We start from the raw sequence: 17,172 nt of genomic DNA on the forward strand, positions 1-17,172 counted from the left end.
ATATTATAATTAAATTGCACACAATTATGCTATACACACTTACCTATAGCCACTTACAAAACACGGGTTATTTAGTGATCCATCCGTAACAGACGGAACGCTAAACATGAGAAAACTCGTGAGCGGTCCTTAGTGTGTTTATATGGTAATTGATGAATTTCGTAAGAAATTTCTTACAAGAATTGTTTGAAAAAAATTCACGTCGAACGTTTCAGTATAATTGTGACAAAAATCAGACTGCTTGCAGAATACCGACAATCCCAATTCAATGACTGTTGCTTTTTCGATGTACATTTTGCCACAGATCAACAGAACGGATCATTTGTTTCAGATCGAAAAGAACCCTGAATTTACAATGCTACAAAAAGCTGAAAGATGTTTATTCAATGATTCTTACCGATATTTGAGGATAAATTTTGAATGCAAATGCTACTGGATTTAAGAACCAGTTGAAAGGTGGCAAGAATATTTATCTTGGCAGTGGAAGAAACGATTTACTAACGGGCGGAGAAATGGAGATAATTTTCAAGGATGTCCATTCACAGAAATGACGTTCCAATGATTCCCAAGGAGATGAATCTGGTTAATAATCTGGAGTCTATGGAGTTTCTAGGAATTATGATCAATTGAGAAGCACATATTGAAGAAAAAGGTGATACTGTAATTGAGCTGATGAATTTCAAACGGAAATGTTACCTGCAATTAATCAATGCTCTTATAGAGTATTATAATTTTTATCGCCATATTGACAGAACTATCCTGTGAACTGACGCAGAGTATGATCTGTATTTTTCACAATGATCGCGTTATGAGTTCATATCGCAGGTTTTTGCATTGTTGTTCAATGGATAAAAATATCAAACAAACAATCTGTCACAAATGGTGTATTGCAGGGGCAAAGATGTCAGTTGTGGATGTCGATCTACAATGTTATGTACTAAAGCTTATATACCTTATCACATTATGCTCTTGAAGGAGTCCCTTTTGTGGTTTTGACCCTGGAAAAATATGCCACATCAACTAAACGTTTTTGTATGTATGAGAAAATTAGAACTACCAATCTAGGTGAACAGGCCAAGCATATTCCACTCATTACCTATCATTTCAATTTTGGAATTTTAAATTTGGATGAAAAAAAAACATATTTTTTCCCATGTTATGTGCGAGAGATCACTTTACTTCCAGGTCAAAAAAATGTTTGATTTTCAACTTTTTTTCATGATGAAATCGTACTATTTTAAATTTTTATAGCGAAACCCGTTTGCTATTTTGAACAACAATATTCTTCGAAAAACGGGGTTTGAGGCGATATGTGGACGATGGAAATGGGCATAGTTCTTAGGATGACCATTATGCCTCCACTTCCCCTATATCTGATGACCCGTTGGATCACTCGATATGTCACGAACTTTGTCGATATATACAATGTTTTGATTCTCAAATCACATTGACATTGCCCAAAAGCAGTCAAAATGACTGCTTTGTGAAAGAATATCTGATGTGTGAAGAAATTTATTTAAAACTAGCTGTCCCGGCAAACTTCGTCCCGCCCAAAATTTGTTTTTTTTATCAATACCTTCAAACATTCACGTTTTCTTACTATGAGCAAGTTCATGGGTCCAATCGCAGAACTGTTCGTTGATTGATCTTCTATTCGACCCCGTTGAATTCGCCTTTTACTATAAAATTCCTAGTATTTCTAACAAAACTCATCATTATAATATCAGATTATTTTCAGACATAATTTTCGTTCAAGATTTTTCAACCACTTGCAAACAACCTGTTTCTCCGTTACATGGAATAAATATTTTATACAGCAAATATGATAGAATAAAGATAGTATAAAAATCGGATAATTCCTTCCTCGAGTTCTGCTCTTATAAACACATCCGACGATCCTTTTTTTTTTGTATAGATAGAAGAAGATATAGGAGTGCGTTTCATCACATTAAAATTCATTTCCAGTTCCGAACAAAGATCAATTTCGCTAAATTTGGTTTCATTAGCTTGAATAATTCTCGAGTAATGCAGAAATTTGTGTTTAATTTGTATGGCAGTCCCCCCTTAGAGGGGGGGGGGGTGGAGAATCTAACTACCATAGAAACATTTATTGCACCCTAAATCCTCAATATGCCAGATTTGGTTTCATTTGCTTGATTAATTCCCGAGTAATGTAGGAATTTGTGTTTAATTTGTATGGCAGTATGGCAGTATTATTAACGAGATAATACCATCTGCCATAATGCTCGTTTTTGCGTTACCTGTTGGCCCTTTCACACCCTTGAAAATACAAGTATATGGTGACCTTCCAGGAATACTAGTTACGTCAAATTTTGACCAAACAGTACCATCGACAACTGTTCCGGTCTCCTGGAAAGTGTTTTTTATTTCTGCACCTTTTCCTGGATATATTGATGACATTTTCATTTTTATGGTGATTTTGCATCTGATTCTACAGTACATCGAAGCATTCCTCACTTATGATCGTTTACTTTTCCAATAACTCAATTTTATTCAACAATTATTTCCTGCATTTAGGCCTCAAAAGAAATAAAATAAACAACTTGTTAAAACAAGTATTACTGCATAAAATTTTTAATAATAATCACTACTTTAGATTTTTGAGAAACTGCAACTTATCAAGTTATAAAAAAAGTATACGCCAAAAGTGACAATTCATCATGTACTTGTATGTTATCATGTGACGGTAATCGAAAAAAAAACTAAAACTACCTTCTAATACAACGCCGAAAGTGGTCATATACGAAATTTACTGAATTCAGTAATAAAACTCATCTTATTATGTAAAATTCCTCAAGCTGTCAAAACTGGTTTTGGGTTATATAGGTATAACACATATATATCTCTGGAAATGAAGGAGCGGGAGTTAATTACAATTATTAATAAACACAGTTATATATTGTGTAAAAAGTCACAACATTCTAAGACTCTGTGCCATTATATACACAACAGCTTTCCTAATTGAAATTGAAAAGCAGTCCAAATGACCTGCTTGGGCAATCTAGTGTTAAGTCGGTAAAACACCAATTTTAAAAATGACAAAACGGGTGAATAGTCGTATCGATTAACTAACTAGCTAAAATATATTATTGATAAACTTTAGTTGATAAACAATAAGTTTGAAAAGTCAGACATCTCTATCTGTAGCTTCGAACTAATTTATGATAATGGACTCAGCGACTTATAATTATTTTTAGACTAGAATAAAGTTTATCATTTCATAAAACTAATTCCTTAACTGAAGTTATTATACATTGATCCAATGCCGATCATAAGCCCGGCTAGCTCAGTCGGTAGAGCATGAGACTCTTAATCTCAGGGTCGTGGGTTCGAGCCCCACGTTGGGCGCAAGCTTTTTTTGTCAGATTGACACATCTACAATCTACACTCGTATTTTGAATGAACACTTCCTGTAACGCTGTAATGCATTCATCCACTCCATTTTCAAACAAAAAACCTTTGACTCCATTCACTCCCTCACTACTACTCCCTTTAGCGTATACTTCATTCATGGGACACTCTCATTACAGGAGTCAGTCAGTCACTCAATCATAGTTCATTGAGCAGGCAGCAGCGGTGCAATTCAGTGGAATATTGCAGCAGACACGAGTCATTTTTTTGTTCGTTCGCCCTTTGAGAAAGAGGCTCAAGCGTAATTCATTGCACAGCAGCAACGGTAACGGTAGCAGTAGCAGCAGGCAGCACTTACAGCAGCAGCAAGATGAATCAGCCCGTCAGTTGTTTACCGGTGACAGCCACGAAAATGTCGAAGGCCAAGAAGGTGCTCGATGAGGCCCGCGAAACCCAAAATCGTGAAATTGACCTGGTGGACAAGGGCATCTCCAGCTTCGAGGAACTGCCCGGATTGCGTGAGTATTTTCGCGGTGTGACGCGAATATGTGTGTGCTCGGGGCACTAGTATTTCCTAATTTGGAAGAAACTACTTTTTTTGTGTTTATGTTGCGAAGCGAAGTAGCGAGAGCGAGTTCATCGTGCGCGAGTGTATTGGAAACGCATACGCCCGAATTTCGTATTTGATGCCATTGAAGTTTTGGAAATGATTTGTTTACTGTACTAAATATTTGTTTCTTTTTAGTGAATATGACGTTCGTAACTAGGATTACTTTGAGCCACAACAAGTTAACAAGTGAGTAAAGATTCCAAAACTTATCAGCTGTCAGTGCTATCCGACTGTGTGGGAGAATTCCTTGATACAAATTGGATGGCACTACTACACACCTACCCACGAGTAAATTCATTCGATGCCGCTTTGTTTACATCGGGATTTAATATTTGCTTTCAGCTGTTCCACCGGGGGTAGCAAATTTGGTTAATTTGGAAATTCTTAACTTATCCAATAATCATCTGGAAGAGCTTCCGTTGTCGTTGTCATCGATGCCTAAACTACGCATACTGAACTGTTCCATCAATCGTTTGAATACACTGCCGCGAGGATTTGGCGCCTTTCCGGTGCTGGAAGTGCTCGATTTGTCGTACAATAATTTAAGCGAGAAGGTGCTGCCGGGAAACTTCTTCATGATGGGTATGTGGTACTTTTTAGCATTCAGTTGATCACAGTAAAAATTCAATAATTTTTTCATTACCAGATTCATTACGAGCTCTGTATTTGGGTGATAATGATTTTGAGTTCTTGCCACCGGAAGTGAAGGATTTGAAGAATTTGCAAATTGTGAGTAATGACAGTAATCCAAAAATAGTTTCAGCTTTATTTAGGTTTTTTCAATGTATGATCATTTGAACAGAATTGTTTTTGTGAAATTTTCAATTCCGTCCAAAATAGTAAAAGATAGAATTCTCCAGCTGCTGAAGATCTCCTTATATTTTCGTTTGACTTAGTATCCATGTCGTTGCTACCCGAATTCGTTCATTAAAGTTGCGTTATGTTATTCCATGTTATGTGAATCCATTGCTCTAATAGCTAAATGATAGATGAAAACAGAGCTGTGTTTTATAGAAGTGAATAAAAAGTCGGTTTCATTTTTGGCAAAAGCTAGAGACATACAAACTATGTAGTATGAAGTGATAGGGCTTATAAGAAGGAAGGTTCCTTGAGGTGATGGTTAGTTAGCACATCGTTGTCCGGTGACGAGTTGAATCCTATTTCCACTTGATTTATCTATTTCAATTTATAAAAACCAAGGCGATATAGGATAACGCTTTGCACATCGTTTTTAATCGCTTATTGACATCTATCTATCTATATATATATATATAAAAATGGAGTGATGTCTGTCTGTCTGTCTGATTCTTTTAGACTCGAAAACTACTGAACCGATCGACATGAAAATTGGTATGTAGAGGTTTTTGGGGCCGGGGAAGATTTTCGTGATATTTTGAGACCCCTCCCCCCTCTCTAAGGGGGGGCTGCCATACAAATGAAACACAAATTTCTGCATTACTCGGAAATTAACCAAGCAAACGAAACCAAAGTTGGCATGTGAAAGTTTTAGGGTGCAATAAATGTTTCTATGATGGTTAGACAGTCCTTCCCCCACTCAAAGGGGGGGCTGCCATACAAATGAAACACAAATTTCTGCATTACTCGAGAATTAATCAAGCAAATGAAACCAAATTTGGCATGTGGAGGTTTTAGCATGCAATAAATGTTTCTACGGTGATAAGATACTCCTTCCCCCTCTCTTAGAGGGGGCTGCCATACAAATGAAACACAATTTTTTGCATTACTCGGAAATTAATCAATCAAACGAAACCAAAGTTGGCATGTGAAAGTTTTAGGGTGCAATAAATGTTTCTATGATGGTTAGACAGTCCTTCCCCCACTCAAAGGGGGGGCTGCCATACAAATGAAACACAAATTTCTGTATTACTCGAGAATTAATCAAGCAAATGAAACCAAATTTGGCATGTGGAGGTTTTAGGATGCAATAAATGTTTCTATGGTGATAAGATACTCCTTCCCCCTCTCTTAGAGGGGGCTGCCATACAAATGAAACACAATTTTTTGCATTACTTGGAAATTAATCAATCAAACGAAACCAAAGTTGGCATGTGAAAGTTTTAGGGTGCAATAAATGTTTCTATGATGGTTAGACAGTCCTTCCCCCACTCACAGGGGGGGCTGCCATACAAATGAAACACAATTTTCTGCATTACTCGAGAATTAATCAAGCAAATGAAACCAAATTTGGCATGTGGAGGTTTTAGGATGCAATAAATGTTTCTACGGTGATAAGATACTCCTTCCCCCTCTCTTAGAGGGGGCTGCCATACAAATGAAACACAATTTTTTGCATTACTCGGAAATTAATCAATCAAACGAAACCAAAGTTGGCATGTGAAAGTTTTAGGGTGCAATAAATGTTTCTATGATGGTTAGACAGTCCTTCCCCCACTCAAAGGGGGGGCTGCCATACAAATGAAACACAAATTTCTGCATTACTCGAGAATTAATCAAGTAAATGGACGGGACGAAGTTTGCCGGGTTAGCTAGTCCAATATAAAAGTATTGGAGTTTTTTTGAGAATGTTCCGTTTTATTTCGATATTCAATTTTAGAATATCAGTTGACATGACATAGATTCCGTGTAAAATAGCCAGCCACGAAAGTGTTAATAAAGAAAACTATTCCATCTAGAAAAATTACAGGCTTTTACAATTGAATCGTTTGTTTGAGCAACCCCATAAGTCCATTTGACGCACTTGCGAGAAAACGACAAAAAACTTTTTTTTCTCAACATTTTGGTCTTCCTATGTGTTGGTATCAGGTTCGATTACTACACCCAAAATATATAATTTGAAACCACTTTTCCTTCACTATAACAGATTAAGCTCAAAATATAACGCTTTGAAGTTGATGGACTTAGGGGTTTTTTTTAAAACAAACGAAAAATCAATGGTAAATTTAGCGGTTTTGAAGTGATTCAATTCAATTTTATGTTCATAAAGCTCATACCAGGTAGGAATGGGGCTTTTTATAAGTAATGTTCTCGATCAAAAGACATTTCGATTAAGTTGAGTTGCGCATGCTTCATACGGCATCGGTAGATAATTAATGAAATTGTATATGTAAATGAATTTGAAACCCCAATTGAAGGGGTTTGTAAAACTAACTTTTTTTCTGAAATTTTAATAGTCGATGTAGGCACCGCCAGGGACTGAAAAACTGCCAAAAAGTAAAATTTTGATAAAAGTGGCGTTTACGGGATTTCTCAAACAAACGATTCAATTGAATTCATTCAATCGAGAAATGAAATAAGTAACGGCAGTATAGAACGTGCGTTACTATTTTTTTTATTTCCTGGCCGGGAATGAACACTCTAATTGGATGAATATATTGTAAAATAAGCAATTCATTTGAAAAGTTTAAACCCTCTTAAAGCCAATAAGAAGAAGAAGAAGCAATTCATTGCGAGCTCGTGTCGGCAAAGTTGTCTTCAATTTCTCCCAAACATTATTTCCTCCGTTCTGTTTTTATTTATTTAACTAGCTGACCCGGGTATCTTCATCCCGCCCAAATTTAATTTGTTGATATGAATTCTTTCGAACATTCGCGTTTTCTTACTAAACGAACGATCGTGGGTTCAGCCGCAGAACTCGCCATAGATGGATCTTCTAGTTGGCCCTTTACAATTTCCGTTCATTATAATTTTCCTATTCAACCAACATTCGTCATCATCTATCTATATCTATAAAAATTGATTTCTGTCTGTCTGATTCTTATGAACTCGGAAACTACTGAACCGATCGACATGGAAATTGGTATATAGGGGTTCTTATGATAGTTCGCGACCCCTCCCCCCACTCTAAGGGGGGGATGTCATACAAATGAAATACAAAATTTCTGCATTACTCGAGAATTAATCAAGCAAACGAGACCAAACCTGGCATATAGAGGTCTTTAAGCATTGACCTTGACATGGTTACATCAATTATTTCACTGTGTTCGTTACAGAGGCTCATCATGCGATCAATAGGATTATAATTGGTATGATATGAAGACCAGCCTAGTTTACGAATAATAAAAATTGTTTTTGTACAGATTCAATCCTGTCTTCGTGTGAAGTTATGTAAGGGGACCATACAATACTACAGTACTCGAGAATTGATCTGACGTATGTAATATACAATGTTTTTATTGTGGATCGTGGAAATGGTAACTAAAGCGTTTGATGAAGCTCAACATATTATTTGCTCTATGGATGACTGTATTATAATGATCAACGAAAGCTAATTTCGAATCTAAGACCACGACTAAGTCTCTTACTCGTTGATATCTATTGATGAGTTGATTTCCTAGCTTAACACCATTGTTCAATGGTGTTTTTCTTCTTGTAAAAGTCATCAAAGTGCATTTCCTAACATTGAGCTGTAGTAAACTCTTAGTACACCAATTTTGAAGGATGTCAACTTCATTTTTGAATGTCTGAGAGTCTTCTTCATTCTTTATTTCCATATACAGCTTCATATCATCTGCGTAGATAAGTACGTTAACATTTTTAAGAAAAACGCAAACGGCATTAACAAATAAAATGAACAAGAGTGGCCCGAAATGAGAGCCTTGAGGAACTCCGGATGTAACAAATATTGGTTTTGATATTTTCCCATTAAATCTTACCATTTGCGTGCGGTCAGTCAAATATGATTCTAGCCATTTTAATAGCTTGACTTCTATCCCTATTTTTTAAAGTTTAAGAAGAAGTAAAGGTATATCAACACGATCGAAAACCTTACTAAAGTCTGTGTATTGAGCTTCAACTTGATTACCATTACCCATTGCATTCAAAGCGAATGTGACAAATTCCAGCAAATTTGTTGTTGTTGATCGTCCTTAGAAAATACCGTGTTGGTTATTCGTAATTCGTGTCTTTAGTTGGTGAAAAAGTTTTTGGTTTATTATGGCTTCAAAGAGTTTTGGAATGCAAGAAATAATTGAGACTGCATGATAATTTCGATTTCTGTGATGGTATGGCACCCCTCTCTCCTCTGAAGTGGAGAGGAAATCTTCGAGAATTGTGTCTGAAAATAATCTGATATTAAAGGGTGTGTCACATCAAAATGCATCACGGAAAAAACGCTGTAGACATTCGCCCAGTAGACCGATCCTTTTGAACATTTTAGACAGTAAAATAAAAACTATTAAACAACTTTTGGCATTTTCTTTTTATTCATGCTTCGAGCCCAAGTCTGTATGCTCGCTCCTTCCTCTTTAACCCGTCCATAAGGTTCTGTACAATGTTAGGTTGTAGTTTTTTTTGAACAGAAATCCATTTTCTCTTGAAGTCCGCCTCCGATTTGACAACTTTTGGGTTCTTCCGGAGGGCCTGCTTCATAATCGCCCAATATTTCTCTATTGGGCGAAGCTCCGGCGCGTTGGGCGGGTTCATTTCCTTTGGCACGAAGGTGACCCCGTTGGCTTCGTACCACTCCAACACGTCCTTTGAATAGTGGCACGAAGCGAGATCCGGCCAGAAGATGGTCGGGCCCTCGTGCTGCTTCAATAGTGGTAGTAAGCGCTTCTGTAGGCACTCCTTAAGGTAAACCTGCCCGTTTACCGTGCCGGTCATCACGAAGGGGGCGCTCCGCTTTCCGCAAGAGCAGATCGCTTGCCACACCATGTACTTTTTGGCAAACTTGGATAGTTTCTGCTTGCGAATCTCCTCCGGAACACTGAATTTGTCCTCTGCGGAGAAGAACAACAGGCCCGGCAGCTGACGAAAGTCCGCTTTGACGTAGGTTTCGTTGTCCATTACCAGGGTTCCCCACCATGTTTTGCCTTTCGTCGCGGTTAGGAGCCTTCTGAACCTTGTATGTACGCAGGCCCTCCCGCTGCTTGGTCCGCTGGACGAATGAACTTGACAAATTCAGCTTATTGGCGACATCCCGGACCGAACTTCTCGGATCACGTCTAAACTGCTTAACTACGCGCTTGTGATCTTTTTCACTGACGGAGCATCCATTTTTGCCGTTCTTCACCTTCCGGTCGATGGTTAGGTTCTCGAAGTATCGTTTTAGTACTCTTCTGACCGAGGATTGGACGATTCCCAGCATCTTACCGATGTCCCGATGTGACAACTCCGGATTCTCGAAATGAGTGCACAGGATTAATTCACGACGCTCTTTTTCATTCGACGACATTTTTCCAAATTTACGAAAAATTGACAGTGAAGCATGGCCAACGTGATCTATACACTCTTATCTGATTATAAGCGAAAGTATAAGCGAAAGCTGAAGATATAATTCCTAAAAATTAAATTTCTACAGCGTTTTTTCCGTGATGCAATTTGATGTGACACACCCTTTGAACCCATGAACGTGCGCTTATTAAGAAAACGTGAATGTGATAACGAAAAATAAATTTTGTGCGGGACGAAGTTTGCCGGGTCAGCTAGTAATATAAATTTATTCAAGACAAAGTTTTCGTTGCCTTTCCATTTTTCATTGCATTTCCATCATAGTTGAACTCAATTCATAAAGCTTAAACCAAAAAACCAAACATCTTATTTCAATGACACGCAAAATAAAAATAGAAAACAAGTATGAAATCCCGAGTTGGAGATATTACAAATCTATATATATATATATATATATATATATATATATATATATATATATATATATATATATATAACCATTCTTCTCTCCATAACACGATACCTCCCTAACTCGATGCCTCTCTTACTCGATGTGTTTTGATTCATTTTTCCATGGATTTTCACCTCCCTAACTCGATTGATTTTCGCGTACATGTTTTTGTGCGTTATTACCTCAGATTTCAATTGCCCTTGAAAGTGAAGACTGAGTGTTCGTGTCATCAAACAATTTCTTTTCACGTATGGAAAACCACGAGAAACCTTTCAAGCGAACAATCAAAACGCTAACCATTGCGCAAGGTTTGAGCATCATCGAGCAGGTCGAAAAATATGGACGGAAGGGGTCTGAAGCTGCAAATAATTTCAGTATTGCACAAAGTGCGGTATCAACACTACTCAAACTAAAGTAAAAATGGAATCGGAATGGAAAATTGTATCTAGACCAAAAGCATATAAGGTTGGTCAGAATCGAGAAGCTGGAGCGGTCAATGAATTTTTGTCTAAACAAAATAATTTACCCCTCTTCTATTCTTCGGGATATGGCTTGAGAATTTGTCCAGAAACTGGGAAATCCTAACTTTAAAGCACAACCAACATGGACGGGAGTGATATTCCGCTGGCATAATTAATGTGTCGTGAGCGATGTCGACGGTACAATACCGTTCGATTGCTCAATGTCTTTTAAAAATTAGTGCAAAAAGGACCAAAACGTGATTTGCTGTGATCTGATGCCAGATACCGATATACTAGAAAGTGTTGAAAAACCTGAGAAAAACGCTGAAGATAGTAGTTCTATTGAAATGTTAATTCGAACGTTAAATCAAACCTGAAGAATATGTCCGGAATTTTGAAATCAACTGAAAATGTTCCTGTGAAACTATTCGAACATTTCTTTGTGATTGAACAGTTCCTGCGTGATCGTTACAATTCAGTTTGAGTAACATACTTAATCAATATTTTCTTTGTTAACCTAGTGCCTCGTGCAAGTCGGACTCGATTATATACAAACTCGATTATGTAAAATTTAGGACTCGATTGTATACAATTTGAAAAAAAAGTTTTTTTTATAATTCAAATATGAATAATTTCAAGAAAAAAACTTAACCTTAGCATTAAGGTGAAATTTAAGTGGCTTTTATAAGTACAGTGGATTAAAAATCGCGATTTTTGAAGATTTTGATTGAATCTTCATCAGGAATTGTTTATATCGATATTGCAGCGAAATTAAGAGAGATAGAAGTTGGGCGTCAAAGAACAAATTGTAGAGAGGTTAGAGAGCTTTAATTTAATTGATAGATACAATCAAGTTTAGTATGAATTTTTAGGGAAAAAATTAATAATTACAAATAAAAAAAAACTTAAATTTTCCACTTCAAATATGTTATTTTAATCCACTAATTTAGATGTTCCACTACTATATCCTGTACTAAATTTTCTCATCTTTCAAATGAAAGCAACAAAATCGGATTACGTAGCATACTTTTCAATGTAGAGTCAGTTTGAGCCAACAGAATCCGAAACAAAGAAAAAGTTCTATAAGTCTGTCATCGTTGAAATTCTAACATATGCGTAGAAGGATTTTTTTCGTGAAATATAACCGACTATCACCTCCTGAAAGATTCTGGAAAAACTATTTGTTTTATATGAGAAAGGTGTTTTTTCACTTTAAGGGAATGAATCAAAAATTCAAATTCATACCATAATTGGGACACTTACCCTAATATATGACAATTTAAGACATAAAAAAAATTAGAAAAATTGTCCTGTATCTCGATACCTCCCTAACTCGATGGTCCCTCTGGATATCGAGTTAGGGAGAGTTGAGTGTATATATATATATATATATATATATATATATATATATATATATATATATATATATATATATATATATATATATATATATATATATATATATATATATATATATATATATATATATATATATATATATATATATATATATATATATATATATATATATATATATATATATATATATATATATATAGCACAAACTTCTGCATAATTCGAGAACTAATCATCGAGAACTAATTCTATAATGGTATGACACCCCTCCCTCCTCTGGAATGGAGAGGGGATATGGGCCTTTTGCTATGTTTCAATGGGCCTATGCAAGCTACATCGGAAAAAACACATAAAACTTTGTTGAAACAAAAAACTTATTGAATGAAACACCTGCAGTTTTTGCGTCGTTTCGGTCGAGACACACCACGTTTCGCAACCGTATAGTAGTACGGTTTTGACGTTTGAATTGAAAATTCGGGTTTTCGTTCGTAGCGAGATTTGGCTTGATCGCCAAATGTTTCTGAGATCCGCAAAGGCACACCGAGCCTTTCTAATCCGTGTGTTTATATCGGCCTTAATGCCACCATCTGACGTAAACTGGCTACCAAGGTATTGAAAGGTTTCTACCTTCTCAACCTCTTGCCCTGCTACTGTGAAGTTGGAGGAATTGTTACTATTTACTTCCATTGACTTTGTCTTTCCGACGTTTATTTTGAGACCTGCTGCTTTGGAGCTTTCAGAGAGGTTATCAAGCTTACTCTGCATATCCGCTCGACGTTGGGCGACCAAATCAAGATCGTTCAGTTGCTCCATGGTTAAAGGATTCCACGGTAATCCTCGGTTCGCTCTGCTGTCAATAGCTCCAACTAAAATCTCGTCCATTACGATGAGAAAGAGTAGCGGCGATAATATACATCCTTGTCTCACTCCAGCAGTAACCCTTATAGGGTCCGACAAGACACCATCATGTAGGACTTTACACGAGAATGCCTCGTATTGTGCTTCGATGAGATGGACTAGCTTCTCCCGGACAATCTACGCCTAAGTGCATCCCAGATATTTTTTTCGCGTTAATTGAGAAATCCCTTGGGGTCAACATCGGTTCCCCAGGGGTCGACGTAAACGGAAACTGATTTTGGGGTCGATGCGATCTAAAGATTGACCCATACTAATTAACACAAGTTCTTATTTGAATCTTTCAAGATACCGTATAAGTTGTGTTACGTGAACTAACTTGTTATAAGAATGACTAATATATTAGAAGAAAGTATTGTTTTTGTAATTTGTATTCTTCTTTCAGCTTGGTCTTCGCGACAATGATTTGCTGGAGCTACCCCGTGAGATAGGTGAGCTCACGCGCATCCGTGAACTGCACATCCAGAACAATCGTCTGACCGTGCTTCCGCCGGAGATCGCCAATCTCGATTTGCAGAGCCAAAAATCGGTACTCAAAATGGAGGAAAATCCATGGGTTACCGCGATCGCCGAGCAGTACCTGATCGGCATAAGCCATGTGTTGGAGTACATCAAAACTGAGGCGTACAGAATGTGAGTAATCCGTGTTAAGTGTGTGTGTAGATTGTAGTCGTAATGATGTGATATTCCTTTTCCAGTCTGTACAATCGTTACGTTTCGGCAGGGAAATCCGGAAACGTTCCACCCAAGGTGGATAAGAGCAAGAAAGCTTCGCGGGCGCGCTCGTGAAAAATAAGAACGAAAAGAAACATGAGCTACAATTTAAACGAAACGCAACTGTTTTGTCTTCCTCTTATTATTCGTTGCGTTCTTTTACGACTAATCTTATTAATATTTTATTAATACGAAGCATAATAATCAAACTGCTTCGAAAAGCCAAAAAGCAAAAAATCAAAAAAGTGACTTATAATGTGCCTAATGTATTTAAATCGAATATTTTATTATGATCGTAACAATTCTATATTTACTAATAGTGCAGAGTACAATAAACAAGAATAACTAATGAGAAACCGATCCTTTTGAATGACCTTTACAAGATGGACAGCCTAACAAACGCGGCACAAATAGTGCGCACTAGTTACTCGAAATAATCTGAACGGGGAAGTTTTCCCGGGTTTGTTCACATTTCCACTCGAAGGTTCGATTTATTATATTTTCTACGTAATTTGCTTGCGGCTCATGTTAATTGGGAAAACTTTTTCGCTTTTGCCTCACTTCTGCCTGCTCGGGATGTATAGTTTATTCAAAATCTTTTAGTTTTCTTGCCGCTTTCGTTCCATTTCCCCTCTGACGCCGCTGCTAGCCTTCCGTCAGAGTTTAGTCAAGTTTGGGCTTTTGAAGACAGTTTTTTTTCCACTCCTTCATTTTCAAGATACACTCCCGGCGGAGAAAATTTTCATCTAGCTTCGCTTGTTTCCATGTTTCCAGATGTTTTCCCATCGCATCGCTTCTTACTGCTGCTACTGCTCACTTGAACGTGGTTTGTGCTCAAGAAGATTATTAAATTGGACAGAAAATGCTTTCAATTCATTGACAAATCGAAGTTTTTACCGTCTTCTTTGATTCAGGTTCATCTTGGGGAGCAGCAGTACGCGACTAACGGTTTCGGTGGATGTGGAAAGGGAAAAACTTCTGCCAAGTGCACTCGTTTTACGGGGAGAGATGCGCAGCTGGTGCGCTTTCTACAAACTACAGAGTTCAATCTTTGCCGAAGTAAATGAGTGGGAATAGGCGTTTTGGAGGAGACAATTCTGAGTGCAAGAAGTTGATTGCCCGATCAGAATTTTAATTATTTGCAACTATCCCGATGAGCTTTTTAGATGGTGAAATGATTCATTTTTGAAGCGAAAGAGGACTGCCCTAAAACGCGAAGAATCTTTTCTGGATGTTGTTGCCGAAGCCACTACGACTTCATTGCAAAATGACTCCTCCTCCCCTTCTTCATATTCCCTTCGTATTGCATCATTCAACGGCGATGCAGTTGATAGAGAGAGTAAAGGATACGGCAGGCGGTCATTAAAAACTTTGCTGTCAATAGAGTACTTCAATATTCCCGTTATAGTCAAAAAGGGGGCTAGAGTTAGCTTTCAGAAGATAATCTATAAAACTTTTCACTCCTAGACGGTTTCGATCTCGCGTGTCGGTTGAGAGAAGGGGGATCGCCTGTTTCGTTTTAATGGGAATAAGCAAAGAAAGTTATCCGCGTTGCTCTCCGTCATTAGTTTGATTCAGATTCTTAATATTTCTGATTCAGTTTTTGGTTCATCTTGGCTATTTTTGCATATGATTATGTATTTCAGAAATATATTAAGGGTACAAATTAATAATATGAATAACGGAAAGGAAGGAAATTTTCGAATTTTATGCGTTTATTGCTCATTTGTTTCTTGAAGGATTTACGGGATTTTTTTTTATCTAGACACTCACCAATCCATTGCAATATAGATAATTATAAATTTATAATAGGTAATATGTAATAATAGAGTTAAAATCAAAAAAAAATCGAGGGATTGTATTCGAGACACGACCGCTTAGTAAAAAGTTCCGGGGACCCTAATGACTTGCGTGGCTTTGTAGAATCATTTCGAGAAGCAACGATTCTTTCTTGCCTTTGCGAGAACAATACACTAATTGGTCATATGTCAACATCTTGTTTCTTTTTATCAATGCACGCACTGCACTGAGTATTTAAAGAGAGACATCTTCCGTGCATCGCCATTCAACATCAAACACGCGTCTAACAGATGCACACAGTTGCAGCGATAAGAATAAAACGTCGAAACACACTTCATGTGAAATATTCGCTAGCGTTCACAGCTCGAGGGAAAACAAAACACCAAACGAGCAGAATAAGCGACATTTGTTGTTTTGGGCGCAGAAAGATTTTAAGAATTTTCCTCATATGAGATGCAATACTTATACGCCAGCGACAGTTTACTCACTATGCAAAGATGGAGCTTACTTTTCAAATATTCTCTTTTCGCTATTACCCTTCGTTGTTTCTATTCTCGCGGCTGCATAAGTGCCCGTTATTGACAGCTCTGTTCGGGAGTGCACACAAATGGACAGAACAAATGTATGGGGAAATGGGAATTTCCAATTTTCATCAATTTAAATCATATACAGACTATGGGATTGTAATGTATAGCATATTAAACAAATCTTAGAAAATTTCCGATTCGATTGGTATGCAAATTGTTAAAATCCGTTAGCAGCAAAAATATTTATTAACGTTAACTTTATTTCATAAAAACGTGACCTGTTTTCTGATTTGGCACCCTTAATGTAAGACGTAGTCCTACGTCAAAAACATACCCATTTTAATTATTAAATTGTTAAGTTTTTTCTACTACATTCACTGCTCATGTCTTAAGCAACAAAAATGCTGGATAAATTTCCTGTCTAATGGTATACGACACAACATAGAGTAATGGAATACAACGAAATATAGATGACTCAAATTGAGCCATTCATTCCTCGGGTTTTCCGCTTACCAACACATCTGGTCTTCCATTTTTATTTATAGATATAAGATATTGAAATGCGTTATTTCGGCTGAAAATTCATTTCCACTAACGAACAAAGATCAATTTCGATAGCGCAAACATCGAATGGACTAACAACGCTTATTATGATGTAATTTTCGAACATGTGGGAATTCAATTTTCCGAATTTTCCGACCTTCCTTCAGAGCTTTCTGAAAATTTTCCGGTTTTTCTCTCCACTATATTGATCTACGGGAAGAGACGAATACAACAAAATAAAGAAGGCTAAAATCGGACCATCCCTTCTTCGGT

The 17,172-nt window shown here is 37.1% G+C and overlaps 1 protein-coding gene and 1 non-coding gene across 2 annotated transcripts; both read left to right on the plus strand.

Moving 5' to 3' along the window:
* The first annotated feature begins 3,296 nt into the window (after window positions 1-3,296).
* Window positions 3,297-3,369, plus strand: Trnak-cuu (transfer RNA lysine (anticodon CUU)). The gene has a single exon. It is a non-coding gene; the product is annotated as a tRNA-Lys (tRNA).
* Window positions 3,370-3,579: 210 nt separating this feature from the next.
* LOC129778052 (ras suppressor protein 1) lies at window positions 3,580-14,385 on the plus strand. Its single transcript, XM_055784703.1, has 6 exons — window positions 3,580-3,890; window positions 4,118-4,168; window positions 4,325-4,564; window positions 4,629-4,711; window positions 13,701-13,948; window positions 14,014-14,385. The coding sequence occupies exons 1-6, from the start codon at window positions 3,743-3,745 to the stop codon at window positions 14,102-14,104; spliced, it is 861 nt and encodes a 286-aa protein (XP_055640678.1). The 5' UTR covers window positions 3,580-3,742; the 3' UTR covers window positions 14,105-14,385.
* The last annotated feature ends 2,787 nt before the right edge of the window (window positions 14,386-17,172 follow it).

The sequence above is a fragment of the Toxorhynchites rutilus genome, chromosome 3 (genome assembly GCF_029784135.1).
Source record: "Toxorhynchites rutilus septentrionalis strain SRP chromosome 3, ASM2978413v1, whole genome shotgun sequence".
Lineage (NCBI taxonomy): Eukaryota > Metazoa > Arthropoda > Insecta > Diptera > Culicidae > Toxorhynchites > Toxorhynchites rutilus.

Excerpts from the sequence above, each read along its gene's own strand:
- LOC129778052 (XM_055784703.1), top strand. The coding sequence starts at position 3,743 with ATGAATCAGCCCGTCAGTTGTTTACCGGTGACAGCCACGAAAATGTCG. Across the intron at positions 3,891-4,117 it reads CGAGGAACTGCCCGGATTGC|TGAATATGACGTTCGTAACT; the intron begins GTGAGTATTTTC and ends GTTTCTTTTTAG. Across the intron at positions 13,949-14,013 it reads AAAACTGAGGCGTACAGAAT|TCTGTACAATCGTTACGTTT; the intron begins GTGAGTAATCCG and ends TTCCTTTTCCAG.